The sequence below is a fragment of the Saccopteryx bilineata genome, chromosome 1, assembly GCF_036850765.1.
Source record: "Saccopteryx bilineata isolate mSacBil1 chromosome 1, mSacBil1_pri_phased_curated, whole genome shotgun sequence".
In the NCBI taxonomy this organism is placed as follows: Eukaryota; Metazoa; Chordata; class Mammalia; order Chiroptera; family Emballonuridae; genus Saccopteryx; species Saccopteryx bilineata.
In genome coordinates this window covers 87,028,956-87,056,527 of record NC_089490.1, presented here as the reverse complement: position 1 = coordinate 87,056,527, position 27,572 = coordinate 87,028,956, and the positions used below count along the sequence as shown (strand labels likewise).

The window sequence follows — 27,572 nt, the reverse complement described above, 5'->3', positions numbered from 1 at the left end:
TTTTCTGCACTCAACACAATTAGGAATAAAAAGAGAGGAATTCTTCAATGTATTGACAAGGAAATGAGAGTTTGCCTTTCAAATATATGCCCAAACATTGAATAAATCACTAGGACACATCAGGCTCATGTTTCTCATAAACACAAGAATGAAAAAACTTAACACATTATTATAACATTTCTCAGAAATTTGTTTATAGTGCGCCTACAATTATTTGTAGGATTTTAATTGTTTTTATTATTCCTTTTACAAGAGAAAGAAAGAAGGGAGGAGGGGCAGGAAGCGTCACCTCCCATATGTGCCTTTACCCAGCAAGCCCAGAGTTTTGAACTGGCAACCTCAGCATTCCAGTATTTGTAGGATTTTAAATGCGCCCCGACTTCAAAAAGTTTGAGAACCACTGAGTTAGGGTGTCAAAATTAGCAGCATAAATTACATAATTTGATAGTTAAGAAAAAAAATTGAATGAGCGATTAAGGGGAGTGTAGAAAATGAGGAACCTGGAATGAAACTTTGAGATCTATTGCTTGGGGAAAAAGTTTGATTGTAGGAAAAAGTTTGATCACGCTGCCCCGTTGCTTTGCTTTGGAAGGAGCCCTGAGATATCACAAATACTGGCTAAAAATCCAAGGCAGTTCAGGCCACATGTGGTTACTGAGTGCTTGAAATGTGGCTATGAGGAACTGAATTTTTACTTTTACTTTTTGTATTTTTCTGAAGTGAAAAGGGGGACGGGGGATGGGTGGCAGGCAGACAGACTCAACTCCCACATGCACCCCACTGGGATCCACCTGGCATGCCCACCAGGGGGCGTTGCTCTACTGCAACCAGAGCCATTCTAGTACCTGAAGTGGAGGCCTTGGAGCCATCTTCAGCGCCCGGACCAACTTTGCTCCCATGTAGCTTTGACTGTGTGAGGGGAAGAGATAGTGCAAAAGGAGAGGGGGAAGGGTGGAGAAGCAAATGGGTGCTTCTCCTGTGTGCCCTGGCTGGGGATCGAACCTGGGGCTTCCACACGCCGGGCCGATGCTCTACCACTGAACCAACCTGCCAGGGCCCTGAATTTTTACTTTTTAATCATCTTAAATGTAAACAGCTATATCTGGCCAGTAATTACCTTCTTAGATAAGATAGTTCTAAGATGTAAGATCATCTCCTGGGCCAGGGTATGGGAGTTTGAAGTGAAGTTTGAATAAACTTCACCAATGTACATATTCACCACTTGGATCCAGGATTCTGAGCTGCCTTTGGGTAGTCAGCTGATTTTTCCAATGATAGATGAATGGAAGATGTTGGTGTCGTTTTCTTTTTTTTTAAAGTATTTATTTATTTTAGAGAGAGAAAGAGAGGCAGTGTGGGAGGAGTGGGAAGCATCAACTCATAGTTCCTTCTCATGTGTGCCTTAACAGAGCAAGCCCAGGGTTTCAAATCAGTGATTGCAGCATTCCAGGTCAACGAGGCTCTACTCACTGTACCACCCCAGGGCAGGCGGTGTGTTTATTTTCTCATCAATATCTCCTGGAATTGCTTTCAGTTGCACTGAATTTCTATACCTAATTTATTGGCAGAACTACTTACAGCATTCCTAATTATGGTTTCCCTAAGTAAATCCATCTGGGTCAAATGTAAAGCTGTGGCTTGGATCCCACACATTGGGTGCTTATGTGCCAAGCACTAAAGAGTAAGCCATAAATACATCAATGCTCTCCTCATGGGATATACATTCTAAAGGGTGAGATGGGCCTGACCAGGTGGCGCATTGGATAGAGAATCGATCTGGGACACTGAGGACCCAGATTTAAAACCCCAAGATTGCCGGCTTGAGCACGGGTTCACCAGCTTGAGCAAGGGGTCACTGCCTCTGCTGGAGCCCCTGGTTAAGGCAACCATGAGAAAGCAATCAATGAACTAAAGTACCACAACAACAAGTTGATACTTCCCCTCTCTCTCCCTGTCTGTCCAGTCCCCTCTCTCTCTCTCTCTCTCTCTCTCTCTCTTTCTTTTTCTTTCTTTCTCTCTTTCTCCCTTTCTCATGCATGCAACTAAAAAAAAGGTGGGATAAGCTAATACATTTATTAAAAATGTCATGTGATGAGTGCTGTAAGTAAAATCAAGCTAAAGGGATATGAGAAGGATGTCTCACATTAAGTCAGAAAAGAGATATCTCTGAAGAGATGACAGTTGAGCCCAGAGATAAAGCGCAGGATGGAATAACAATTAGAATTACATTGTTGTATATACAGGTTTTTACTTAGAATGTAGTTTGCCAACATTCATTGAGAAAGCCATCCTCTCCTCACCATGTACTTGAAGATACATCAAATCTTAATTTAAGTATTGGGAGATAGAACATAAATGCTAACAGGAACCGCTATTTTCTCAGTGTCATCTCAGTTCAAATAGTTGTGACACCTGAAGTTATGTTTTTTTATCTTGTGTTTCTACAGACATTGGGTTTGCCTATCACAGATGAACAAATCCAGGAGATGAAATCAAACCTGGACAACATTGACTTCAAGATGGCAGCTGAGGAAGAGAAACGATTACGACATGATGTGATGGCACATGTGCACACATTTGGCCACTGCTGTCCAAAAGCCGCTGGCATTATACATCTTGGGGCCACCTCCTGCTACGTTGGAGACAATACAGTAGGAGCCCATTTGTTTTGTTTCCACTTAGGACTCAGTCTTTATAATACATTTATGAGTTGTATTTTATTTTATCTAGTTTTAGAAAGTGATTACATAAAGCTTTAGTTTTAGGAGTATCTTTTTAATATAATCTTTTTTACTTCTTTTTTATTTATTGGTTTTAGAGAGAGAAGAAGAGAGAGAGGGAAGGAGAGCTACATCGATTTGTTGTTCCACTTATGCATTCATTGCTTGCACCTTATATGTATGTGCCTTGACTGGAGATTGAACGCACAACCTTGGCATGTTGGAACAAAACTCCAAACAGCTGAGCTACTTGGCCAGGGCCTTAGGGGTATCTTAATGCTCAGAATTTTCCACTTTTGGTATTTCTCGCATCTAAACTATAAACTCTTTTTTTTTTTTTAAGATTTTATTGATTGATTTTACAGAGAGAGGAGGGGGGAGCAGAGCAAGAACTATCAACTCATAGTTGCTTTACTTTAGTTCTTTCCTTGCTTGTCATACGCTCCTTGTCCAGGCAAGTCCAGGGTTTCGAACCAATGACCTTAGCATTCCAGGTCGACGCCCCATCCCCTGCACCACCACAGGCCAGGCTAAACTATAAGCTCTTAATCATCTCCATAGAATAAGACCTCCAGATACTTCTTATGTTATTGGTATGTTGGACATAGGCCAAGCTCTTAGCATTTTCATGGCCTATGTAATTTTCCAAAGGGGTATTTCTTTCCCAAGTCCCCTATAATTCTTTGCTGTGACTTCTCAAAAGAAGAAAGGATTGCATTATAATTCTTAAACAAAACCTTTAATTAGAAAAAGCATCAGCATGTCTTTTCCTAAGAGTTTACTAGGTGTCTGGCACTATTCTGAACACTTTATATATTTATTCTTCATGACAATCATAAGAGATAGATGCTACTATATCCATTTTTAAACAGCTTTATTGAGGTATAGTTTACATACCATAAATTTACTCCTTTTAAATGTGCAGTTCAATGCATTTTAGTAAATGTATACAATTGTTAGCCTTCACCATACTCCTGTTTTAGAGCACATCTCTCACTCCAAGAAATTCTCTTGTGCCTTTTTTTTTTTTTTCATTTTTCCGAAGCGGGAAACGGGGAGGCAGTCAGACAGACTCCCGCATGGGCCTCTCTTGTGCCTATTTGAAGTCAGTTCCCACTCCTGCTTTCAGATCCAGAAAAACAGTGGTCTTCTTTCTATCTTCATAGTTTTGCATTTTCTAGAAATTTTAAATGGAATCAGAACATACAGTCTTTGGAATCTGGCTTGCTTTCTTTTTTATTTCTTATTTTTCCAAGTGAGAGGAGGGGAGATAAGAGAAACAGACTTCTGTGTGTGCCCGATTCACTCAAACCAATCAAGCCACGGCTGAGGGAGGGCAAGAGGGAGAGAAAGAGAGAGATGAGTGAAGGAGAGGGGTGAAGAAGTAGATGGTCACTTCTCCTGTGTGCCAGGCGTCAAACCTGAGACATCCACTCACTGGGCTGACACTCAACCACTGACCCAACCGGCCAGGGCCTAGAAATCTGGCTTTGTTATTTCTATCTCTATAGCATAAGAAACTTAAAGAGAGGTTGAAGAACTTACCTAAGGTTACACTACTAGAAATGATACAAACCCAGCTAGAATGAATGCCTCCAAAGCTGTGCTCTTAAACATAGGTGCACTCATGTGACCAGAAGTTAGATTCTAGATACACTTCCAATATAGAAGGAAGCCACTAATTTTTAAGTTGCCCCAAATACTTTTCTAGTCTTAAGTGGTATATAACTAAAGGCATCTATGCACTGGTCAGGTAGCTCAGTTGGTTAGAGCATTGTCCAGATAGGCCAAGGTTGCAGTTTCGGTCACCAATCAGCACATAGAAGCATCAGTGGATACATGAATAAAAGAACAAAAAATTAATATCTTTGTCTTTATTTTTCGCTCTCTCATTCTCTCTCCCTTCCTCCCTCTAAAATCAATTTTAAAAAATTTAAAAAGGTGTCTGTGTGTAATTGGTGAGTCAAACAGTGGAAGAAAAATACTCCTCTCTTACCTGATCTGTGGTGACACAGTGGATAGAGCATAGGTTTGGAATGCTGTAGTTGCTGATTTGAAACCCTGGGCTTGCCTGATCAAGGCACATATGAGAAGCAACTACTACCAATTGATGCTTGCTCCTCCCCCACTTTCCCTCTTTCTCTTCTTTCTCTCTCCCCTCTCTCCTCTCTCTAAAAATCATTAAATTCTTAAAGAAAGAAATGAAAAAAAAAAGAAAGAACAATCCTCTTACTTGGATTGTTCCAAGTTTAGGAAAGTACCCAATGTGGCCTGGCCTGTAGTGGCACATTGGACATAGCATCGACCTAGAATGCTGAGGTCACTGGTTCGAAACCCTGGGCTTGCCCAGCCAAGGCACATATGACAATCAATGAACAACTAAAGTGAAGCAACTTTAGTTTCTCATTCCTTTGCCCTCTCTGTAAAATCAGTTAATCAGTCAATAAATGTGCCTAGTATAGGCCCTGGTTGGTTTGCTCAGTGGTAGAGCATCGGCCCGGTATGTGGATATCCCAGGTTTGATTCCTGGTCAGGTCACATGGGAGAAGCAACTATCTGCTTCTCCATCCCTCCCCCTCCCTTTCTCTCTCCCTCTCTCTCTCTTCCTCTTCTTCTTCCCCTCCCACAGTCCTGGTTTAATTGATTCAAGCTCATAGGCCCCAGTTGCTGAGGAGGCTCTGTGGAGCCTCTGCCTCAAATGCCAAAAATAGCTCAGTTGGGAGTATGACCCCAGATGGGGGTTGCTGGGTGGATCCTGATTGGGGCACACGCAGGAGTCTTAGCTACTCTCCTCTCACTTGGAAAAGAAAAATTAAAAAAAAAAAAAAGTACCCAGTGTATAGTAGGGCTCAGCAATTACTATCTTGTATAAGCATGTCTCAGAGTTGCCTGAAATACATCTTTTATCTCTCTCAAAAGCAGCTTCTATTTCCTAAACCTAGATCTGGTTCATGTCTTTTTTGTTGTTGTTGTTGTTAGCAATGATAGACATGAAAAAAGGGAGAGGAAACTAATGACATGCATTGTGGAATCTTCACGAGACTTAAGCACTTATTTATGGGAAAATAGAAACCTTGTTGACCTAAGCGTATTTGCTGTATTCAGCATGAGAATTAGTCCTTAACTATTTTCCAGTCATTTTAATACCACATACATTGGGTTTTGTGATTATAAAGGGTTTGTCCTTTATAGATTCCAACAGTACCACTTTCTAAGTTTGTGTGCTTTTTTTTTAATTTTTTTTATTTTTTCGGAAGCTGGAAACAGGGAGGCAGTCAGACTCCCGCATGCTCACCAGGGGGCGATGTTCTGCCCCTCTGGGGCGTCGCTCTGTTGCATCCAGAGCCATTCTAGCGCCTGAGGCAGAGGCCACAGAGCCATCCCCAGCGCCCGGGCCATCTTTGCTCCAATGGAGCCTCAGCTGGGCTGCGGGAGGGGAAGAGAGAGATAGAGAGGAAGGAGAGGAGGAGGGGTGGAGAAGCAGATGGGCGCTTCTCCTGTGTGCCCTGGCCGGGAATTGAACCTGGGACTCCTGCACTCCAGGCCGACGCTCTACCACTGAGCCAACCAGCCAGGGCCTAAGTTTGTGTGCTTTTAAAACAGTAATCGGAAAAGAATGACTTCTCTTAGAGTCTTCTGACTTGCAGAGTGGGTTTCTAATATGAGGTAGGCAACTAGCTGAGACACCTAGTTGTGATGGCCAGAAAGTGTTATGTAATCATGTTTGGGCAAAGCTGTTTAATATGAGACCATTGCATTTTCCTTCACAGGACCTGATTATTCTTAGAAATGCATTTGACCTGCTTTTGCCAAAGGTAAGGAGTTGGTGGAAAGTTCCTACCAGCCCTGGATTTTCTGTGATATAGAAGTAAATAAACACAATATAAATCTAAATAGATGATCATTGACTGAGGCGAATGATCCTATATCTAATCTGTAGAACTATTTTAATTGTCTCTTCTTGGGTTAAAACACTGTAAGGGAATACTTTTTAAAGCCTAGCCTCTTAAATGAGAGAAGCGTAACCAGTGGCATTTTGCTGGAATATGCATGTCAGTGTTCCTAAAATTGTGCAGAAAATGTTCATGGCTTTAGGTAGTCAATTCTGTTGTCAAGCATTTGTTGCTATGAATTCTTAAGGCACTTGAGGATACGAAAATGAAAAAATAGGGACTCTTCTTTCCATGAGCTGGAGGTCTAATTCTATATTAAATTCTATAAAAGTGCAGTTCCTGATTATGTGATGTGTTCAACCTGAATTCACCCTCTTTCTCTACGTGGTCTTTCTTACAGCTTGCCAGAGTGGTCTCTCGGCTCGCTGACTTTGCTGAGGAACGAGCCAATCTTCCCACCTTAGGTTTCACACATTTCCAGTAAGTGATACGATTACTTCTTGGGAATGGGGCTTGTTTACGTGCACCTGGCTTTCATTTTATTTTTTTCAGTTCTTCTGCAGGGAAACCTTGAGATGAATAATCTCAAGACATAGCTTAAGCAGATACCTTTGAATACTTAGGAGAGATGAACCTGATACCCTAAAAGCTGTACTGGTGAGACAGTAAATCTAATAGTTCATTTGGGAAACATTGTGAAATCTGTATCAAGAGCCTTAGAATGTATTTGTACTCCTTGATTTAATGATGTCATGCTAGAGAATCTCTAGACCAAGGAAGTAATCCAAATTATGGGGAAAGCTCTTTGTTAAAGAGCTATAAGTATAAAGATCTTTGTTAAAAAAACTATTTATAGTAGTGAGCACTGGAAACAATCTAAATGCCCCACGATAAGAATAATTAGTCCTGGCCAGGTTGTTCAGTGGATAGAACATCATCTCAGCACGCTGAGGTGGTGGGTTTGATCCCTGGTCAGGGCACATACGAGAAGTGACAGATGAATGCACAACTAAGTGGAAGAACAAGTCAATGCTTATGTCTCTGTCTCTCCGTCTCTCCCTCTCCACCCTCCCTTCTCCTCACCTTCCCCTCACCTTTCCCTTCTACCTTTCTCCCCCTTTCCCTATCTTGCTCTCTTCTCCCTTCCTTCCCCTCTCTCTCTCTCTCTCTCTCACTCTCAAATCAATGGGGGGAAAATAGAATAATTAAATAAGGTATGTACCGTATTACCCCATGTATAAGACGCTCCCACGTATAAGATGCACCTTAATTTTGGGACCTGAAATTTGGGGGGGAAATGTATTACATAAAGTTATTGATCTCAGGTCTTATTCATCATGAATTTCATACAACTCTTCATCCGCACAAAACGGAAATGCAAGTGAAAAAGGAAAAAAAATCTATGAGCGTCAGTCCTGGCTCTGGCTTTGCCCTATAGTTATGAGGCTGTGACATAGGCAGGTTCTGGGCAATTCAAGCTCCAGACAGGATGATCGAGGTTGTTTGCAACGACCATCTGGGGAAGAAGGTCCACATGAAGTGCAACACTGATGACACCGTTGGGCTGTAAGAAGCTGATAGCAGGCCAGACGGGCACCCACTGGAACAAGATAGTACCTGAAGAAGTGGTACATGACTTTTAAGGACCACGTTTCTCTGGGGGACTATGAAATCCACGATGGGATGAACCTGGAGCTTTATTACTAATACAGCAGAATTCCTTCCTCTCTTCTTCCACCTTCACCCCTCACACTGGTATGGATGCTTGTTTTTAAAAAGTCACGTTAGGCGGCGGTGCTGCGGGATGGCAGGAGCGGGAGCAGGAGCCAAAACTCGTGGCAGAGCTGCGGGAGTCGAGGCCCAGCTCAAGACCCGCCGCCGCACACAGCACACAACCGCGCCACCCTCGGCCCACAGGATGGACGGCGCGTCGGAGGGCTTGTGTTCCCGGGACAACACCCCGACCACCAAGGCTCTTTTCATGGCACTGGGCGCCGGCATGACCGCGCTCAGCCATCCGCTGCTCTAGGTGAAGCTGCTTATCCAGGTGGGTCATGAGCCGATGCCCCCCACCATTGGGACCAATGTGCTGGGGAGGAAGGTCCTTTATCTGCCAAGCTGCTTTACCTATGCCAAGTACATTGTGCAAGTGGACAGGAAGATCGGGCTGTTCCAAGGCCTGACCCCCCGGCTGAGTCCAACGCCCTCTCCTCTGTGACCCGGGACAGCATGAAGAAGGTCTTCCCTCCGGATGAGATCAAGCAGGTTTCCAAGCAGGTTTCCCTGAGGAAAGTGGTGAAGGAATCCTCCTACAAGATGATGATGCAGTGCATGTCCCGGATGCTGGCCCACCCCCTGCACATCATCTCAATGCGCTGTATGGTTCAGTTTGTGGGACGGGAGGCCAAATACAGAGGGGTGCTGAGCAGCTTAATTCCTCACCTCCTGGGAGATGTGGTTTTCTTGTGGGGCTGTAACCTGCTGGCCCACTTCATCAATGCCTATCTGGTAGATGACAGCGTGAGTGACACCCCAGGGGGGCTGGGAAATGACCAGAATCCAGGTTCCCAGTTCAGCCAGGCCCTGGCTATCAGGAGCTATACCAAATTTGTGATGGGGATTGCAGTGAGCATGCTGACCTACCACCTCTTCCTGCTGGTCGGTGATCTCATGGCTGTGAAAAACTGGGCTGCAGGCCGGGCTCCCCCCCTACTCCCCGGTGTTCAAATCCTGGATTCACTGCTGGAAGTACCTGAGTGTGCAGGGCCAGCTCTAGCACGGCTCCAGCCTCCTCTTCCGCCAGGTGTCCTGAGGATCGTGCTTTGCCCTCGAGTAGCCCAAGCTACCGACATGGTGTCTCTCCTGGCCTCTGCAGGGGAGGCCCGATCCTCTCGGCTCCTGTGAGGCGACTCCTACCCAGCAGTACCTAGATGTGCCCCAACCCAGCTGGGCACTGTATCCGTTTGCCATGTGTCTGTCCGGAAGCAGGGGCTGGGAGGAGGGTGAGGCTGCGCCAGGTGATTGTCACCTGTTAGATCTGGGGATGGTGGGGTGGGCTGGGGATTAGAATAGGACCCCCTTCACACATCTGTCAAGCCTGCCTGTGCGGGGGGCCAGGAATGGCCTGGGGCAGCCCTGGTTGGATGGGAAAACAGGTCATGGTGTTCTATCCACCCTACCCCCACCTGGTCAGCAGCTCTGCCCCTGCAGCTCAGCCAGGAGCCGCTCTCCTGCTGTAAATAGGGCGTCCCCCTCCCGCGAGGCCCTCCATGCCCAGGCCCTTGCGGGAAGCTAGTGCTGGTGCTGCTGCGTTTTCCACAACACTACTTTCTGATACGAAGGCAGCACCTTTTGAATGGGAAATCATGTGACCACTCAGAATGTGTGTCCCCCCACCCAACTGCTCAGCGGGCTGTTGGTGATGTGGCGTGTGCAGGGTCTGGTTGCCTGTGTGGCTGTGAACACCCAGAAGTTGGGCAGATCTCTAGTCCTACCCTGTTTAAACGTTCCTGCATTCCTGATGAGATTGACCCTCCCTCCCTCAAATAAATGTACTAGTGGTGATTGGGGGGGGAGTCATGTTAATAAAATCTTAGAAGCAGCAAACACACACACACACACACACACACACACACAACTACAACCACTGTGTAAGATGCACCCAGTTTTTAGACCCCAAATTTGGGGTGGTGCATCTTATACATGGGGAAATATGGAAGTATATCCACAGACTGGATAGAATAATATTCAGCCATTAAAATGATACTGGTGCCTGACCTGTGGTGGCGCAGTGGATAAAGTGTCAACCTGGAAATACTGAGGTCGCCAGTTCGAAACCCTGGGCTTGCCTGGTCAAGGCACATATGGGAGTTGATGCTTCCAGCTCCTCCCCCCTTCTCTCTCTCTGTCTCTCTCTCTCGCCCTCTCTCTCTCCTCTCTAAAAAAATGAATAAATAAAATCAATAAATAAAATAAAAAAAAAAATGATACTGGTAAGACTAATATCACAGAAATGTTCTTAGGTTAATGTTAGAGGATAAAGACTGCACATAGCCTGACCAATGGTAGCGCAGTGGATAGCACATCAACCTGGGATGCTGAAGTCCTAGGTTCGAAACCCCAAGGTCACCAGCTTGAGTATGGGGTCATCAATATGATCTCAAGGTTGCTGGCTTGAGCAAGGAGTCACTGGCTTGGCTTGAGTTCCCTGGTCAAGGCACATATGAGAAGTAATCAGTGAACAATTAAAATGATGCAACTACAAGTTGCTGCTTCTCATCTCTCCCTTCCTGTCTCTCTCCTGCCTCCCCCAAAAAAGAAAGACAATATATAAATTGCACAAACATTGGAAGAAATTATACTGACTGTAAATATTGATTGCTCTGGTTTATGAGATAATGGAAGATTCCTTTTTCTCTACTACTTTTTGAATTTTTCACTTTTAAAATGTGCATGTATTTTTGTGATTACCAAGAACAACACCTTTTTAAAAGCTGATATTTTTGAAATGCTAGTAGGTTTCAGGTGGCAATATTTGAGTAGTAGTATACTAGCATGTGCCTTATGTTTTGATGGGGTATTGCCGAGGTAACAAGATATCTTCTATATCATCAATTTAGGAAAGCCTAAGTTGAGTTTAATCTTCCTAAAAGTTAGGGTCTGTATTGGTGAAAACCTGAAGAAATGGCTCATGCGAAGGAGTCAGTGCTCAGTGTGTGTGTGTGTGTGTGTGTGTGTGTGTGTGTGTGTGTGTCTTGGCTGTGACATATGTTTCCTTCTTCTGCCTCCCTCCCCATTTAGCATTACCTCTAATTGCAGCTCCTCTTCCTCTCCTGTCTGTTGGAGAGTGCTCAGGAAATGCAGGCATTTCAGTTTCCTCTGGGGATTGCCTAATGAGAGGTGCCCACTGCCACAGTGAGCAGGCACTGAGAACTCGGAAGGTGGTGCGGTTGTGTGGGCATCACTCAGTATGTGTCAGCCCCTGCAGTGAAAAAGAAACAACTTTATTGAGATATAATTCAGATACTATAAAATTCACCCCTTTTAAGTATATAATTGGGTGGGTTTTAGTATATTTCCAGACTTGTACAGTTACCACCAGTATATAATTTCAGAATATTTTCATCACCCCACAAAAACCCCCACACATTAGCAGTCTTATTCCCCCATTCCATAGCTCCTGGCAACTACTAATCTGTTATCTCTGTGGATTTGCCTCTTGTGGACATTTCATTTAAATAGAGATACAATATTCATCTCTTGACTGATTTCTTTTAACTTAGGACAGTGTTTTCAGTGTTCATTCATATTGTAGTTTGTATCAGTACTTCATTTCCTTTTATGACTGAATAAGAATGCCATTATATGGATATACCACATTTTGTCCATTCATAAGTTAGTAGATAATTTGGGTTGTTTCTACTTGTGGCTATTATATATATATAATGCTGCTGTGAACAGATCCAAGCAAACTTATTTATTTCTTTGCTTATAACAGTAATCTGTTAGCAGAAGTTTGGAAGGAAAACTACCATGAGATTAATTTTGGGATGTCTTGTATCATGTGGTTTGCCTACTATAGCTATTGCTAGTGCTGTTGGTTGATTTCTTCAGCCATCAGTATCATTAGCCTAATAGGAAATGCCACCCATCTGGGATATGCTAGGTCATCTACTAGAACGCCAGCATTATTGCAACCTATTCATAATTATATTTTATGTTCAGAAACAGACCTGAAATTGTTTGGTTTAGACTTTGGACTAGAAACAAAGCCATTAATTGTTATGTTAGAGTCTTTAATTACCCTTTTTACTTGTTTACACTACAATGTGAACTCCACTGGACCGGGACCTTGTTTGATTTGTTCATTGTTGTATTTCTAAAATCAAGAGCACATTAGCCTGATCGGTGGTGGTGCAATGGATAGAGCAGGGGTCCCCAAACTTTTTACACAGGGTGCCAGTTCACTGTCCCTCAGACCGTTGGAGGGCCAGACTATAAAAAACCTATGGAGACAGAAGACAAGATGGTGCTGGAGTAGGCGGACATACCAACATCCACCTCCCAGAACCAAAGTGGATTACAGAATAATTTTAAGAACTATCATCTGGAAAAACCAACTTTGGACTAAACTAAGAGGACTCTTCAACCAAGGAACACTGAAGAAGCCACACCAAGACTGGTAGGAAAAGCGGAAACGTGGAGAGGGCTGCCCAGCTCCCCAGAGCAAACGGCAGCCGGGAGAGACTCACGTGGTAGGAACTTAGTGTATCCCAAGGTTCTCTTTACCAAGCAACAGTCGCAGAGCTCCAGGGAAAAGCAACCTGGTCTCATCTCTCCAGGCAGAGGAGAACAGAAGCTCCATCTCCACACATGCTGCAGATGGCTTTTCCAGTCTACCTGAATCATTACCAGCTAGAAGCAGCGGTCATTGGGACTTGGACGTGAGCTGCAAAGTATAGAATTGTGACAACAATTCCAGTGCCATGCGGACTTTTCCTGGATGTGGACTTTTCCTGGACTCCTGCTCCTTGTGACAGCTCCTAACAGACTGAACTGGGGTTGGGTTGCATTTTTCAGGGATTTGGCATGGTGTTGGGGCCAACTTGGACTTGGTGAACATGTTAAGGACACTACTCTTTTATGGATTCTTGCTGTATTGGCCAAGAGTTTGCTTAAAGGCTTTAATCACTGTAAAAAAAAAATAGAGGACTGGATAAAGAAGATGTGGCACATATACACCATGGTATACTATTCAGCCATAAGAAATGATGACGTCGGAGCACTTGCGGCAAAATGGTGGGATCTTGATAACATTATACGAAGTGAAATAATTAAATCAGAAAAAAACAAGAACTGCGGGATTCCATACATTGGTGGGACATAAAAACGAGACTAAGAGACATGGAGAGGAGAGTGGTGGTTACCGGGGGTGGGGGGAGGGAAAGAGGGACAGGGAGAGGGGGAGGGGGAAGGGGAGGGGCACAAAGAAAACTAGATAGAAGGTGACGGAGGAAATCTGACTTTGGGTGATGGGTATGCAACAGAATTGAATGACAAGATAACCTGGACATGTTTTCTTTGAATATATGTACCCTGATTTATTGATGTCATCCTATTAAAATTAATAAAAATTTATTTATTAAAAAAATACTGTAGATAGTTTTCTCTAGAATTTATAAGAATGCAGTCTGTAAATTCAGAAGGTGATTGGTACAAAACAGGCATGCTCTATATTAGGATAAAAAGAATGTTCTATGTTATACAGTATTACCATTTCTTCTCATCAATAAATTGTAGAATGGCATTTAACAGGTTAAAAAAAACAAAAAAAAACCTATGAACAAATCCCTATGCACACTACACACATCTTATTTTAAAGTAAAAAAACAAAACGGGAACAAATACAATATTTAAAATAAAGAACAAGTAAATTTAAATCAACAAACTGACCAGTATTTCAATGGGAACTATGGGCCTGCTTTTGGCTAATGAGATGGTCAATGTCCAGTTCCATATTTGTCACTGCTAGCCGTAACAAGTGAAATGACGGCTTCCGGAGCTGTGACGCATGCATCCCGCGTCACCGGAAGTAGTACTGTACGTGAGCGACGCTGCGCTTTGCAGCACCACCACATACAGTACTCCTCTCACTGACCACCAATGAAAGAGGTGCCCCTTCCGGAAGTGCGGCAGGGGCCGGATAAATGGCCTCAGGGGGCCACAGGCCGTAGTTTGGGGACCCCTGGGCTAGAGCATCCACCCCGAACGCTGAGGTTGCCAATTTGAAACCCTAGGTCGCAGGCTTGAACACAGGCTAAAGGTTCCCAGCTTGAGCAAAAGGTCACTGGCTTGGCTTGAGCCATCACCAGTCTGATCCCTAGTCAAGGCACATATGAAAAGCAATCAATGCACAACTAAAGTGAAGCAACTGAGTTGATGCTTCTCTTTCTCCCTTTCTGTCTCTCTCTTTTTCTTTCTCGCTCATTCAAAGAAAAAAAAAAAAAGAACATATCGGCTACTTGGCAAATGTTTGTTTCATGTTATATTTCTTACCAAAGTCTAGAGATGAACAAAGTAGACATTGTCTCTGCCCTTATGTTATATTTGCTCTTGATCATGAAGAAAGAACTATGTTAAGAGCCCTTTAGCTTTATAATCTTCGAATATTTAGGAATGACATAGACTTCCTTAACTATTACTTGCTCAAACATTTTAGCTCCTGTCTTGTCTATACTGGTTTCTCTATCTCTTACTTTAATTATTCCTAGGCTAACAGTGATGACTGGTGTGAGCAATGAAGCTTTATGAAAGTCAGTTCTTGGTTTGAAACTGCCTGTGTTCTCTTTGGGTTACTTTCAGGCCTGCTCAGCTGACCACAGTTGGGAAACGTTGCTGTCTTTGGATTCAAGATCTTTGCATAGATCTCCAGAACTTGAAGCGTGTCCGAGATGACCTGCGCTTCCGAGGAGTGAAAGGCACCACTGGCACTCAGGCCAGCTTCCTGCAGCTCTTTGAGGGAGATCACCAAAAGGTATTCTGAAAGTGACCTGGGGGACACAGAAACATAGTGGTGGGGCACCAGAAACAAAGTTGACCTCCAGGACCATAGGAGATTGATCTCGGGATGAGTAGAGTCTTTGGACTGGAAGGGGTATGGATGGAACGCAATTGGGGCAGGATGTTGAGAGAATCTCATGCTAGACAACACACCTACATTACTATAGGGATGTCTTTTCTTTCCAAGGTAGAGCAGCTTGACAAGATGGTGACAGAAAAGGCAGGATTTAAGAGGTACGTAAATGGGAAAAGTGTCGCCTCCCTGTTAAGTGATGAAAGGCATGTGTTCAGTATACCTAACTTTGTGTCTTTGTGTGTGTGTGTATGTGTGTGTGTGTGTGAGAGAGAGAGAGACAGAGATAGAGAGAGGGACAGATAGGGACAGACAGACAGACAGGAAGGGAGAGAAATGAGAAACATCAATTCTTTGTTGAGGCATCTTAGTTGTTCATTGATTGCTTTCTCATACATGCCTTGACCAGTGCGCTACAGCAAACCGAGTGACCCCTTGCTCAAGCCAGCAACCTTGGGCTCAAACCAACAACCCAAGGCTCAAGCTGGTGAGCTTTGCTCAATCCAGATGAGCTCACGCTCAAGCTGGCGACCTCGGGGTTTTGAACCTGGGATCTCCGCGTCCCAGTCCGATGCTCTGTATCCACTGCGCCACCGCCTGGTCAGGCCAGCATACCTAACTTTCGGTTTGGCTTTTTTTTCTTTATTCTTTCATCCATTTCCTGGCATCTTTTGACTGGGTCGTATTTTCTTATAGCCTCGATTCTATTTTTTTAGAATCTAAGTGAGAGAGGGAGGGAGAGAGATAAGAAACATCAACTCATAGTTGTGTCACTTTAGTTGTTCATTGATTGCTTCTCATATGTGCCTTGACCAGGGGAGCTCCAGCTGAGCCAGTCACCTTAGGCTCAAACCAGTGACCATGGGGGTCATATCTATGATCCCATGCTCAAGGTGGAAACCCTGTGCTCAAGCCAGCGACCTTGGGGTTTCGAACCTGGGTCATTAGCATCCCAGCCAACACTCTATCCACTGTGCCACCACCTGGTCAGGCACTTCTATGATTTTTAGAACAACCTCACCCATGTTGCTATTTTTGTTTATTTACTGACATCCTTCAATGGATTCGTCTAAATCTCGCCATTTCCATTTAGGGTCACCAGGCCCTGCTGTAGCTCCTCCCAGACACTTCTGTCAGGCTGCAGCAGAATATGGGCACATGGACCGTATTTCCTTCTTGGATCAGGACAGCTGCCTGGTTATTAGTAAAAAGGATAAAACAGTTTGTTCCAGGAACCAGTTATCAGTGAGGTCCTCTGGGCTGACTGTGACTTATCATACCAGTGAGACCAAACTTTTGCTTAGGATTGTTTTTGCTCATTTGTTTGATACAGTGACATATTTTGAAATGTTTCCATTTAAGGCTCTTTTATTTCTAGGGCTTTCACCATCACTGGGCAGACCTATACACGGAAAGTGGATATTGAGGTGCTGTCTGTGCTGGCTAGCTTGGGGGCATCTGTGCACAAGGTGAGTGGTGGTAGCTTGTGGGGATGAGAGCTTTGGACACCACAGACAAACCAGATCAGTCTCAGATTTTTATTTCATCTTCTCACTCAACAAGTGTCAGATGTCAGATGTCATTTGTAACAATTTGGGGCCTGTAAATGCAGTTTTTTTTTTCTTTTAATTGATTTTAGAGGGGAGCAGGAGAGAAAGAAAAACATCGATTTGTTGTTTCTCCCGTTTATGCATTTATTGGTTGGTTCTTGTATGTGCCCTGACTAGGGAATTGAACCTACAACCTTGGCATGTCAGGACTGTGTTCTAACCAACTGAGCTACCCAGCCAGGGCATGAAGCCTCTTAGTTAAGGAGTGTTGAAGGAAAAGACTAGCTTTGGCGTTCTCATTAAAGTTTACCTTGCCATTGTCCTTTCCATGATACCTTATGCAGTGTTTCACAGAAACCCTTTCCATGCTCCCTGAGCTTGTCATCCCAGGTCTTCAGGAGGCAAGAGAAGTCTTGATCAGGTTCTCTAGTCTACAGGATCTCTTGGGGAGGACGTGCTGATGAAGGAGATGAGGTCTTTAGGTTCGGCAACAGCATAGAAAGCTGTCTCCTTCATCAGTCCTGTCCCTGCCCCCAGATTCTTGCATTCAAGAGTATGGGGTGATGCCTCTACCCCTGCTTTTCCTCAGATTTGTACCGACATACGACTCCTGGCAAACCTTAAGGAGATGGAGGAACCCTTTGAAAAACAACAGATTGGTGAGTGTGTGTGAAGACCTAAGCACACCACAGAGGTGCTGAGAGCCTTACAGGGGTGTGTTAATAGTTCACCTACCAGCATGCTCAGGGCCTCACTGTCCTCTGAAGTCTTTCTGCCTTTGCTTCTTGTCCTTGTACATGGTCAGGCTCCAGTGCGATGCCATACAAGCGGAACCCTATGCGCTCAGAGCGGTGCTGCAGCCTTGCCCGTCACCTCATGGCCCTTATCATGGACCCACTGCAGACGGCATCTGTGCAGTGGTTTGAACGCACCCTGGATGATAGTGCCAATCGGTCAGTTGGAGTGGGGATGTCACAGAAGGCTGTTTGGAATTTCTTTCCATTTTCTCATTGTCCCCAAGGAGCCTGGAGTCTAGCAGGGAAGCAAGAACATAGAACAGTACGATAACTGTTAGGATCAAAGTATGTACAAGGAACTCTTTGTGAGGATTCAGGTGATACTTAAGACTTAAGAAATAGCCTGACCAGGCGGTGGCGCAGTGGATAGAGAGTTGGACTGGTATGTGGAGGACCCAGGTTTGAGACCCCCGAGGTCGCCAGCTTGAGCGCAGGTCATCTGGTTTGAACAAAGCTCACCAGCTTGGACCCAAGATCGCTGGCTCGAGCAAGGGGTTACTCAGTCTGCTGTCGCCCCCCGGTCAAGGCACATATGAGAAAGCAATCAATGAACAACTAAGGTGTCGCAACAAAAAACTAATGATTGATGCTTCTCATCTCTCTCTGTTCCTGTCTGTCTGTCCCTATCTATCCCTCCCTCTGACTCTGTCTCTGTAAAAAAAAAAGAAAAAAGAAATAGATTTTTGTTTTAGTAGGAATCTGTAGGCTTTGTGTGTGTGTGCATGTGTGAAAGAGAGAAAGAGAGAGAGAGAAGCATCAACTCACTGGTCCACTTTAGTTGTTCACCTGTTGATTGCTTCTCATACATGCCTTTACCAGAGCTTTAACCGGTGACCTCAGGGTTGAACCAGCTACTTCGGTGCTCTGTGGTGATGCTCTATCTACTATACCACTGGCCAGGGCAAACAGACAAAATAGGGAGCATGTATAAAGGCCCAAAGGCAGGAGAAGGACAGTTTACAGTTTCTTATAGTCAGGTAGCACAGTGGAATGAAGTCTATATGTGGCAAGATATGAGATGGGATATGATCGGAAGTCAAAGCCAGTTTATGAAGGGCGTTATAAGCCTGAAAAGGAGTTTAAATAATGTTCTGAAGGAAGTAGATGTCAGCTATAGTGTCTGGCACAGTGACATGAGGTGGGTCAGAAGTAATTTTTAGCTGTGACTAAGGTACTGACATGCATATGGTTTTCTACTTTATGTATATACTTATTTAAAGCAGATTCACATTATACTGGTTTGCCTGCATAGTACTGGGATTTCTTTTCTTTTTTTATCCCTAGCAAGATAGGAAAGGAGAGAATAGGAGAGAGACAGGAACATGTGTTCCTATATATACCCTGACTGGGGATCGAACCGGCCACCTTCGTGTTCCGGGATGGTGCTCTAACCATCTGAGCGATCTGGCCAGGGCACATACTGGGATTTCTTGAGGGGTAGATACATAGTTAAAGCTAGCTCTCTGGGATCTGTGTGTAACCCAGGGTTTATCTGGAAATAAAACATGTGAACTCATTCAGAAATCAGTTTTTTAATACTTTTTAGCAGAGTGTGACCAAGTGAGATGTGCCCATTAAAACACCCTGAAACAATTTGGGTCAGTTATCAAGGGACATTGATCTAGTCAGACAATCAGGAGGCTACTTTGAAAATACAAGTCCACACTGGCACAGTGGTCATGTGAATGGAGAGAAAGGCTGTGGCTATAAGCACAGTGGCAGGTGGGCCAGCCTTCGTGGTTGACTGGAGTAAGTGTTAAGATGGGTGATGGAGCATTAGTGCCATTTACTAAGCCAGGGGCCACAAGCAGAGACAGGATTGAGGTGGTGAGCAGGAGGCAATGGAAAAGTAACTGAGTTCAGTTTGTGGTTTGAGGTAACTATGAGGTACCTATTGAGATGTAGCTCTCTGATTGGGTATGTGGCCTGGACAAGAGGAGATAGATTTGAGGATCATCAGGATATTGGGGTAGTTGAAGTCAGAGAATGAAGGAAATTGTCCAGATAGCACATATGACATGAGAAGTCAATAGGACTGCTTCTTGGTACAACCCTACCTCTCATAGAAATTCTTAATTGTATAAAGAGAAAACTGAATTGGCTATTTGTTTTCTAGACGTATCTGTTTGGCTGAAGCATTTCTCACTGCAGATACTATATTGAGTACGTTGCAGAACATTTGTGAAGGATTGGTGGTGTACCCCAAAGTAAGAGACCTCAATTAAAAAGCAAACTATTAAGGAGGGGTTGGAATGTGGGAAGGGAATTGTGTAATTTTCCTGCTCTGGAGTGGTTCTGTTGGAGAGCTTCATTCTGGTTCTTCAGGTTGACATAAGCTCTAGGGAAAGAACATGTAGCATTTATAGACATGTTTCTAGAAAAAGGGATAAAGTACTTTGAATTGGCTTAAACTACCCACCAGCAAGAATCATCAGGTCTGGTTTGGCTGGCAAAATAAACTGTTCCCTTTGCCTGTTTTTAAGTACCTGAGGCAGATGGGTTCATTTCCATCATATACTCAGCTCCTGCAATGGGCACTAAAATTTAACACCTTGAAGTTTTAGGACTTGTTTTCAATGAAGCACTTTTAAAAATTTGCTTAAATCAGGTTTTTTTTTGTTTTTTTTTTAAGAGGAAGTTTAATAAAGCTGGTGACAGTGAAACAAGGAAGGGCCTAGAATAGAAGAAGCAACAGGCGATCCTAAGTATGGCTGCTTTGGCTCACTGGGAAGTCAGAGAAAAGGGGGCCTTGGAGACAGGATCAGAGGATTAGCCTTAGACAAGCTGCGCTATCCACTGCTCCCCTGGTTGCAAGTCTCATGGGGACCCTTAGAGTTTAGGAAATGCACACCTGTGGGGGAAGAAGAGGAGAAGGGAAAGGCACAGGCGTGCTCTCGGAAGGGAGAGTGTCAGTATTTTGTTGTTGTTTTTTTAATCAAAATACTCTGGATTACTAAGAAAAATTAAAAATGTGTAAAATAAAACAATTCACTCTACTCTCTATCTTCATAGATATGGTAGTTGATGTCCCTAACATGCATTTTGCGGTCATAGTTGATATCTTACTGTGTATATGACTTTGTAACTTTGAGGCATCTTTCTTAGCCGTTCATTTATTCTTCTAGGTAATTGAGCGGCGCATTCGGCAAGAGCTGCCTTTTATGGCCACAGAGAACATCATCATGGCCATGGTGAAAGCTGGAGGTAACCGCCAGGTTTGTAACTCCTCACGCTCCTGAATAAATTAGTCCTGAAGAAGAATGGATGAAAGAAGGAGTTTCTGTCATGACCTTTACTAAAAGTATTGGTACAGAATAGTAACCATATTCTACCATAGAATAGGCTTATTCTGGAGGGTGATTGTGGTAAATTCAGTTTATTAAAAGTGAATCACTTAATCACTAATAGAAAGGTCTACTCTTAAGGAATTAGGTATGAATTTCCATAGGAAATGGGAAGTAGGTAGGACACAAGTTCAAGAGGCTTTAGATTTAAAATTTTTTCTTAATTTATTCATTTTAGAGAGGAGAGAGAGTGAGAGAGAGAGAGAAAGAGAGAGAGAGAGAGAAGGGGGAGGAGCAGGAAGCATCAACTCCCATATGTGCCTTGACCAGACAAGTGCAGGGTTTTGAACAGGTGACCTCAGCGTTCCAGGTCGACGCTTTATCCACTGTGCCACCACAGGTCAGGCGAGGCTTTAGATTTAAAGGAGCCTACATGAGGTGGACATCCACTGCAGATCTGTCCTAGGCTGTGGTCACAGAGTCAAGATCTTGATGGTCAGACTATGAGGGAGCCACCTCAGCCTGAAGGGGTTTTGTGTACCAGCCAGAGACAATATGAGTGTGAAGTGCCAGCCAACTTATCAAGACATTAAATGCCCCATTAATAGTGAACCAACAATATACCTCCTTGTCTTTCCAGGATTGCCATGAGAAAATTAGAGTGCTCTCTCAGCAGGCAGCTGCTGTGGTCAAGCAGGAAGGGGGTGACAATGACCTCATAGAGCGTATCCTTGCTGATGACTACTTCAGTCCCATTCATTCCCAGTTGGACCGTTTACTGGATCCTTCTTCTTTCACTGGGCGTGCATCTCAACAGGTAAGCACCAGAACACTTCCATGGAGCTGCAGTGTCATTGTCGTCGTCGTCCCCCTCCCCCGCCACGTCCTCTTTTTACACTGCTGAGCTACAGAACTTGGAATATTGTAATATTTCCACTTTGTAGGAGATGTGATGAGAATGGGGCTAGTTAGAATTCAGAGCAGGTTGCTGGCTAAACTACAAAGTTTTTGTTGTTTTAAGCTACCTTAAGTGTTTTCTTAGTGTATTTATTTATTTACAGTGTGTCCATAAAGTCATGGTGCACTTTTTTTTAAAATTTATTTGTATTTTTTGTATTTTTCTGAAGTTGGAAACGGGGAGGCAGTCAGACTCCCGCATGTGCCCAACCAGGATCCACCCGGCACACCCACCAGGGGGTGATGCTCTGTTGCAACCAGAGCCATTCTAGCACCTGAGGCAGAGACCATATAGCCATCCCCAGTGCCAGGGCCAACTTTGCTCCAATGGAGCCTTGGCTGCGGGAGGGGAAGAGAGAGACAGAGAGGAAGGAGAGGGGGAGGGGTAGAGAAGCAGATGGGCGCTTCTCCTGTGTGCCCTGCCTGGGTTGTTTTTTTGTTTGTTTTTTTTTGTTTTTTTATGGTGCACTTTTGACCGGTCACAGGAAAGCAACAAAAGACGATAGAAATGTGAAATCTGCACCAAATAAAAGGAAAACCCTCCCAGTTTCTGTAGGATGATGTGGCAGCATGTGCGCATGCGCAGATGATGACATAACACCGTATATACAGCGGTGCAGCCCACGACCATGCCAGTCGAGATGTGGATGGTACAGAGGAAAGTTCAGTGTGTTCTGTGGCTCACTAAATTCGAATCCGTGACCAAAGCGCAACGTGAATATCGGTGCATTTATAACAAAGCGCCACCACATAGGAATAACATTACTTCGTAGGATAAGCAGTTGAAGGAAACCGGCAGTTTGGTGGAGAAACCCCATTCTGGTAGGCCATCAGTCAGTGACGAGTTTGTAGAGGCTATACGGGATAGCTACCCTAAGGAGCCCTAAAAAATCTGTGCGTGAGCCCACATCGAACTGCACTGAATAGGTATGAAACTGGGAGAGTTTTCCTTTTATTTGGTGCAGATTTCACATTTCTGTCGTCTTTTGTTGCTTTCCTGTGACTGGTCAAAAGTGCACCATGACTTTACGGACACATTGTATTTTTATTCATTTTAGAGAAGAGAGAGAGAGAAAGGGGGAAGGAGCAGGAAGCCTCAACTCCCATATGTGCCTTGACCAGGCAAGCCAGGGTTTTGAGCTGCTGACTTCAGCATTCCAGGTCAACGGTTTATCCACTGTGCCACCACAGGTCAGGCCTGGTGGATTTCTTTTAATTCTTTGTCTAGAGCAAGGGTAGTCAACCTTATTATACCTACCGCCCACTTTTATATCTCTATTAGTAGTAAAATTTTCTAACTGCCCACCAGTTCCACAGTAATAGTGATTTATAAAGTAGGGAAGTAACTTTACTTTATAAAATTTATAAAGCAGAGTTACAGCAAGTTAAAGCATATAATAATAATTACTTACCAAGTACTTTATGTCAGATTTTCACTAAGTTTGACAGAATAAATCTTTATAAAACAACTTTCTATAGTTAAATCTATCTTTTTATTTATACTTTGGTTGCTCCGCTACCGCCCACCATAAAAGTTGGAACGCCCACTAGTGGCCTGTTGACTACCACTGGCCTAGATGGTACTTGGTACATTAAGTATTCAGTCAGCCTGACCAGGCAGTGGCGCAGTGGATAGAGCGTCAGACTGGGAGGCGGAGGACCTGGGACGCGGAGGACCCAGGTTCTCGACCCCGAGGTCGCCAGCTTGAGCGCAGGCTCATCTGGTTTGAGCAAAGCTCGCCAGCTTGGACCCAAGGTCGCTGGCTTGAGCAAGGGGTTACTCGGTCTGCTGTAGCCCCTCCGTCAAGGCACATATGAGAGAGCAATGAATGAACAACGAAAGTGCCACAACGAAAAACTGATGATTGATGCTTCTCATCTCTCTACGTTCCTGTCTGTCTATCCCTCTTTCTGATTCTCGCTCTGTCTCTGTAAAAATAAATTAATTAATTAAAATTGTTGGAAAAAAAAAGTATTGAGTCAGTGTTCATCACTTTTCCTCTTGGTCTTTTGGGGACTATAAGAGTTCATTCAAAAGCATTTATCAGTTGCAGACTAAGTGCTCAGTATCTGTTGAAATATTGTATTTAATTCTGGGGCTTTAAAGATGTGTGGATAGCCTGACCAGGCGGTGGCGCAGTGGATCAAGTGTCGGACTGGGATGCGGAGGACCCAGGTTCAAGACCCCGAGGTCGCCAACTTGAGCGCGGGCTCATCTGGTTAGAGCAAAAGCTCACCAGCTTGGACCCAAGGTCGCTGGTTCGAGCAAGGGGTTACTCAGTTTGCTGAAGGCCCGCAGTCAAGGCACATATGAGAAAGCAATCAATGAACAACTAAAGTGTTGCAATGAGCAACGAAAAACTAATGATTGATGCTTCTCATCTCTCCATTCCTGTCTGTCTGTCCCTGTCTATTCCTCTCACTGACTCTCTCTCTGTCTCTGTAAAAAAAAAAAAAAAAAAAAGATGTGTGGATAATCCTTATCTTCAGGGAGCCTAAAACTTAGTGAAGACTTGTAAATAGTTTGTTATAATACCACACAGTACATACAGGAATTGAGAAAGCACATCATTTTGGGGTTCACAAAGGATGACACAGCCCTAGAATAGTAGAAGTTGGGAAAGATGTCTTGGAAGGCATGGGATCTGAGCTGAATCTAAGGGACAAATACAAGTTAACCAGAGAACACCAGGATGAGAGGAGAGGTCTTAACGTGGGAGAGAGAAACTACAATTATTTGCTGTATTATCAAGTGCCCCAGAAGTAGTTACAGGATTTAAAGTTGAAGACAGAAGTTTATATCATTTATGTTCAAATCACTGTAGACTTAAACCAGAGGTAGGGAGACCAATAAGGAGGCTGTTGCAATGGGCCAAACACTGGAAGGTGAGGGCTTTGAGCCAAGGCAGCGGTAGAAACAGACAAGGTGGTGGTGGTGGTGGGGGGGGGTTGAGGGCTCTTTAGAAGGTTAATCAGTTGGTAGCTGGTTGAATGAAGAGGAGAGGGAAGCAGTGATGGCTTTAGCTTAGGTAACTGGGTGGAGAATGGTGAGATCCACTGAAAATACGGGCTCAGAAGGATAGCATATGTGAGCATGGTGGGCAAGCTGCCTGTATCCAGGGAGAGAATTCTGACAGGCAATTGAGAAAATTAGGTCTCATTGATATAAACTGACATTGAAAAAGTATTATTGGCCTGACCAGGTAGTGGCTCAGTGGATAGAACATCGGACTGGGATGCGGAAGGACCCAGGTTTGAGACCCCGAGGTCACCAGCTTGAGCGTGGGTTCATCTGGTTTGAGCAAAAATTCACCAGCTTGGACCCAAGGTCGCTGGCTCAAGCAAGGGGTTGCTCGGTCTGCTGAAGGTCCATGGTCAAGGCACATATGAGAAAGCAATCAATGAACAACTAAGGTGTCGCAATGCACAATGAAAAACTAATGATTGATGCTTCTCATCTCTCCGTTCCTGTCTGTCCCTGTCTATCCCTCACTCTGACTCTCTCTGTCTCTGTAAAAAAAAAAAAAAAGAAAAAGTATTATTGGCCCTGGCCGGGTTGCTCAGTGGATAAAAGTGTCAACCTGGTGAACCAGAGGTTGTGGGTTCAACCCCGGGCCAGGGCACAAACGAAAGGCCATCAATGAGTATACAACTAAATGGAACTAGTGAAACAACGAGTTGATGCTTCTCTCTCTCTCTCTCTCACTCTTGCTCTATTATCAGTGGGAAAATTAGAAAAAGTATTATCAAAACCTACATCTTAATGTTTTGTTTTATGTTTGCTTTTCTCTTTGGCAGGTACAGAGATTCTTAGAAGAGGAGGTATATCCGCTGTTAAAACCATACGCCCATGTAATGAAGGTGAAAGCGGAGTTATGTCTGTAGAGCTGAAAAAGCATTAAACAAAAAATCACTGTTGGCTGCATTACATTTTACTGCTGAGTCATGAAAACTTATTCACCTCAAAGGTTGTTAATACAGCACTTTTTTTCTCTCCATGGCACTTTCATATTTCTCAAGGTTTACAATGCAAAAATAAGTTGCATTGTAGTTGGATGGACTGTTTTGTTTTGTTTTTACAGCAAAACAGACCTGCATAATAAATGTAGCTCATAGTTTACAGTTTGTTATCTGTTCTCTCCGGGCATTTTCTAGCTACTGTAGTTTCATTCTGTGTGTGTGTGTGTGTGTGTGTGTGTGTGTGTGTCAGAGACAGAGTCAGAGAGAGGGACAGACAGGAAGGGAGAGAGATGAGAAGCATCAATTCTTTGTTGTAGCACCTTAATTGTTCATTGATTGCTTTCTCACATGTGCCTTGACGGGGCGGGGGGGGGGACACTGCAGCAGAGTGAGTGACCCCTTGCTTGAGCCAGCGACCTTGGGCTCAACCCGGTGAGCCCTGCTCAAACCAGATGAGCCTGTGCTCAAGCTGGCAACCTCAGGGTCTCAAACCTGGGTCCTCCACTTCCCAGTCCAACGCTCCATCCACTGTGCCACTGCCTGGTCAGGTGTTAAGTTTCATTCTTTTCACATGTTCACTTGATTCAGGGTAGTAAGCAAGTTCTGGTCCTCTCTTTTTTTTTTTTTTTTTTTTTTTTTTTACAGGGACAGAGAGTGAGTCAGAGAGAGGGATAGATAGGGACAGACAGGAACGGAGAGAGATGAGAAGCATCAATCATCAGCCCTTCGTTGCGACACCTTAGTTGTTCATTGATTGCCCTCTCATATGTGCCATGACCGACGGCCTTCAGCAGACTGAGTAACCCCTCACTCGAGCCAGTGACCTTGGGTCCATGCTAGTGAGCTTTTTTGCTCAAACCAGATGAGCCCACGCTCACGCTGGCTATCCTGGGGTCTCGAACCTGGGTCCTTCCGCATCCCAGTCCAACGCTCTATCCACTGCGCCACCACCTGGTCAGGCTCTGGTCCTCTCTTTTAAAGGTGAGTTTGATCTGGGCCTAGCAAAGTAACCTGGACTCAGTAATTCGGTATGGTTATATATCTTTACTTCAGTTATATTTGGCTAGATTAATTAATGAAATTTGGCAATACAATGAAGTCTTAAGGTAACTGATATGATTCAGGTACAGCTGAAGTTGTACCTGACCTTCATGTTTTGAAAAGGCTTTTGTATATCAGGGAAATGCCAATATAGTACATTGATTTCATCAAGACGTTTGACAGTCTTTAATTCTGGTTACATGGACTGAATGTTTGTTTGTTTTAGCAAGAGAGAGGGAGAGAAATGAGAAGTATCAACTCACAGTTGGGGCACTTTAATTGTTCATTGATGATTACTTCTCATCTGTGCCTTGCTGCGGGGGTGGGGGGTGGGGGCGCTAGTTCCAAGTCAGTGACCTTTGGACTCAAGCCAGCAACCATGGAGTCACGTCTCAAGTCTTGGCCGTGGCTGGTTTGCTCAGTGGATAGAGCATCAGCCCAGCATATGAACATCCTGGTTTAATTCCTGGTTAGGGCACATGAGAAATGACCATCTGCTTCTCTCCCCCTCACTCTTCCCCTTCTCTCCCTCTTCCTCTCCCGCAGACAGTGGCTTGATTGGTTCAGGCATCAGTTCCAGATAGGGGTTGCTGGGTGGATCCCAGTTAGGGAGCATGCGAGAATCTGTCTCACTCCCTCTCCTCTCACTTTAAAAAAAGAAAAAGAAAAAAAACCAGCTGGGTTTCTGGCCCAGATTTCAAGCTGAGCACTTCAGAAGAGGATATGATCTGAAGATGA

General features: G+C 44.2%; 1 protein-coding gene and 2 pseudogenes across 1 annotated transcript in view; all 3 read left to right on the top strand.

Moving 5' to 3' along the window:
* Nucleotides 1–25,953, top strand: part of ADSL (adenylosuccinate lyase) — a 28,848-nt gene extending 2,895 nt beyond the window's left edge. Inside the window, exons 2-13 of the mRNA XM_066257327.1 lie at nt 2,448–2,651; nt 6,491–6,535; nt 7,014–7,093; nt 14,975–15,146; nt 15,360–15,406; nt 16,624–16,714; nt 17,385–17,454; nt 17,601–17,748; nt 19,709–19,799; nt 20,718–20,807; nt 21,517–21,693; nt 25,632–25,953. Coding sequence (XP_066113424.1) covers nt 2,448–2,651; nt 6,491–6,535; nt 7,014–7,093; nt 14,975–15,146; nt 15,360–15,406; nt 16,624–16,714; nt 17,385–17,454; nt 17,601–17,748; nt 19,709–19,799; nt 20,718–20,807; nt 21,517–21,693; nt 25,632–25,718 — 1,302 coding nt within the window. The 3' untranslated portion in view covers nt 25,719–25,953. The remainder of the gene's footprint in view (nt 1–2,447; nt 2,652–6,490; nt 6,536–7,013; nt 7,094–14,974; nt 15,147–15,359; nt 15,407–16,623; nt 16,715–17,384; nt 17,455–17,600; nt 17,749–19,708; nt 19,800–20,717; nt 20,808–21,516; nt 21,694–25,631) is intronic.
* On the top strand, nt 8,103–8,320 carry LOC136324448 (ubiquitin-like protein 5 pseudogene; annotated as a pseudogene).
* LOC136324440 (mitochondrial carrier homolog 1-like) lies at nt 8,418–9,449 on the top strand (annotated as a pseudogene).
* Nucleotides 25,954–27,572: the final 1,619 nt, after the last annotated feature.